The 2,500-nt window shown below is 42.8% G+C and overlaps 1 protein-coding gene across 1 annotated transcript in view; it reads left to right on the top strand.

Annotated features, from left to right (window-relative positions):
• Positions 1 to 2,500, top strand: part of LOC113820247 (spermine oxidase) — a 35,060-nt gene that overhangs the window by 21,608 nt on the left and 10,952 nt on the right. Inside the window, exons 6-11 of the mRNA XM_070142100.1 lie at positions 642 to 714; positions 860 to 994; positions 1,111 to 1,341; positions 1,450 to 1,563; positions 2,089 to 2,276; positions 2,366 to 2,492. Coding sequence (XP_069998201.1) covers positions 642 to 714; positions 860 to 994; positions 1,111 to 1,341; positions 1,450 to 1,563; positions 2,089 to 2,276; positions 2,366 to 2,492 — 868 coding nt within the window. The remainder of the gene's footprint in view (positions 1 to 641; positions 715 to 859; positions 995 to 1,110; positions 1,342 to 1,449; positions 1,564 to 2,088; positions 2,277 to 2,365; positions 2,493 to 2,500) is intronic.

Below are 2,500 nucleotides of genomic sequence, written 5' to 3'. Positions count from 1 at the left end.
TCCGAAGGAAAGGGAGTGGAAAAGTGGAAAGGAGTGGCAAATGGGGAGAGGAAGAGCAAATATAGGGTCTTTGCTTAAGCTAAGATACCTATCTTAACAGAGTGCTCATATCCGCCTCTGCCTGCTGACTTGGGAAAACCACTCGGCCTGACCGCAAACAAGAAATGACGGAAAAATGAGAAAACCTCTATCATCTGTATCCAACTCAAAATAACCTTCAAAACAATAAAAGGTAAATGACAAAAACGTGGAAGTGTACGTACAGGGAAGAAATTAATGTCATACCATAGATAGGGAAGCCAACAGAGAAAAAGAAATAGACATCACTCTTTCACAGTGAAACAAATATTAGCCGATCCAGGCGATCCAGGAATTGCAGCTGCAGGAGGCAGAGTTGCCAATTAATGCTATTTCATTGCAGCATTTGGCTTTTTTCAGGTCATGCTACCATGGAATGCCATGGAATGTGACTTATGTACGGGAAAAAAACACAAAAGCTAAAAATATATTCTCCAGAAATATTAGATTATGTGGATAGGTATATCTAGTAAGGCGACATCTACGTAACAGAAAATCTAACTAGAACATCTTCCTTTTATCTCTTGAATGTTTTTTTTCGACACTGCATGTTTATATTTTAGGTTTGACAAGCAGTACACACGGTATGAAGGAAAGGAACAGGAAAGGGAAGCCTGGAGACATTACCTGGAAATGGTGCGTTAAAGAGTGAGCTTCTCCCTGAATATTTTTGTCGAGTAACTTGTTATGCACAGGGAATTCTATAAAGATGTCCTAATCGATTAACTGGCGCATCTGTAATGTTATATAAAACATTAACCTTATTTCTTCTGTCACAAAGTGGGTCAACAGGGAAACGGGTCTCTCTGACTGGAATGATCAGTCGGCCAAAGACGCAGACTCCTTCACTAACTGGGGCAATGTTCAATGGAATCAGTGGGCTGATGGTTATGACACCCTCGTCAACTACCTCATGGTGATCTGTTTATTTTTATTGACTCAGCAGTATTACTTGAAGTATTTCGGTCACTTATACTAACATATAAGGAATCAAGGACTTGACTCTGATGAATCCGCCGGTCTTGTTTGCAGAAAGACATCCCTGAAAGTAAGGTGAAACTATCCTCCCCCGTGTGCAGGATATTCTGGGGCAATAAAGTTGAGGGGGGCAGCCTCGGAGGTCGCGTCCTTGTGGTGACGGCGGATGAAGTGTCGTATCTAGCCAACCATGTCATCACCACCGTCTCCGTCGGGGTCCTCAAGAAGCGCCATGCAGAGATATTCACCCCGGCGCTGAAGAAATCCTACCGAAAGGCGCTGGCCGTAAGATACTCTCTAAGCCTTAGTTTTATCCATTTGTTATCTTGCTCTCTGATACTATATACAGCATACAAACAGGCAAGAAAGAAAATTTGATTCTTTCATGATCAGGTGACGAACCTAGGAATTGCTGACAAGGTGCAGCTTGGGTGGGACTCTGCGTGGTGGGGACCGAATCCTCTCAGTCTTCAGATCATCTTCACTGAGAGCTTACCTGCTGAAATGGTTAGTTACCTTGCTTTTTAGTTAACCTTTTTTTTGTGTTTTTTTTTATTTTTTTTACCTTTAGTTTCACTTATATTCCAAGTGTATGGCAAATCTAGCAATAATAATAATCAGTCCTCTTATTGATTTTTTTTTTTTTTAATAATCATAGAGAAATGATGCATTAAGAAACAAAACGAAATATGTGAATTATTAAGCTTCAGTATATTTGGAACAAGTAATAATCCTATGGCAAAAGAATTAACGCAAGCAGTAATGATAGGAAGGCTTTGCCTAATTTCTGGTGAAGCATAAACGGGCATGTTCCTTGTTGCAAAATTGTCTACAGGCATTTTAATTGTAAAATAAGCCCCGGATAAGGAATTTAGCTGAACATTCTTCTATTCTTTTAGTACAATTTACTTCCTTATAAATAGTAATAACTATTAGAATGTTACCTTTTTGGTGACTGCAAAATGTATAAATCATAGTCATTCGTTTTTGTCTCTTTCACCCATGGTGAACGGTTTCTTTTCTGCCTCATAGTCGTGGCTGGAAGGAGTGATGGAGTTCATGACGATCCACCAGCAGCCCACCATGTGCCAGGCCTTTGTAACTGGGGAGTACGCCCAGGCCATGGAGGCTCTTCCGGAGGAGACGGTGAAGCAGCACGCGGTGTGGCTCCTGGCCAACGCCACAGGGCAGGAAGTGCCAGAGCCCACCTTCTTCAGGAGGTCAGTGCGCGTCCCTGGTCACTGTATCAGCTGTTCTTCCTTGGTAGTTCCTCAAGGTGCTTCTGCTTACGCCCGGCCTTCCTTGACAGGACCCAGTGGGGGCTGGACGAGTTCATGGAGGGATCCTACCAATCCTACGTGACCGTGAATGGCGCCAGAAGGATCTTGAAGAATCGCAAACCGCTGTCCAAACCAGCACTCAGGAAACGCAAGCCGGTGAGGCT

This window comes from Penaeus vannamei, chromosome 29 (assembly GCF_042767895.1).
Source record: "Penaeus vannamei isolate JL-2024 chromosome 29, ASM4276789v1, whole genome shotgun sequence".
Lineage (NCBI taxonomy): Eukaryota > Metazoa > Arthropoda > Malacostraca > Decapoda > Penaeidae > Penaeus > Penaeus vannamei.
This window is presented reverse-complemented; position numbering and strand designations above follow the sequence as displayed.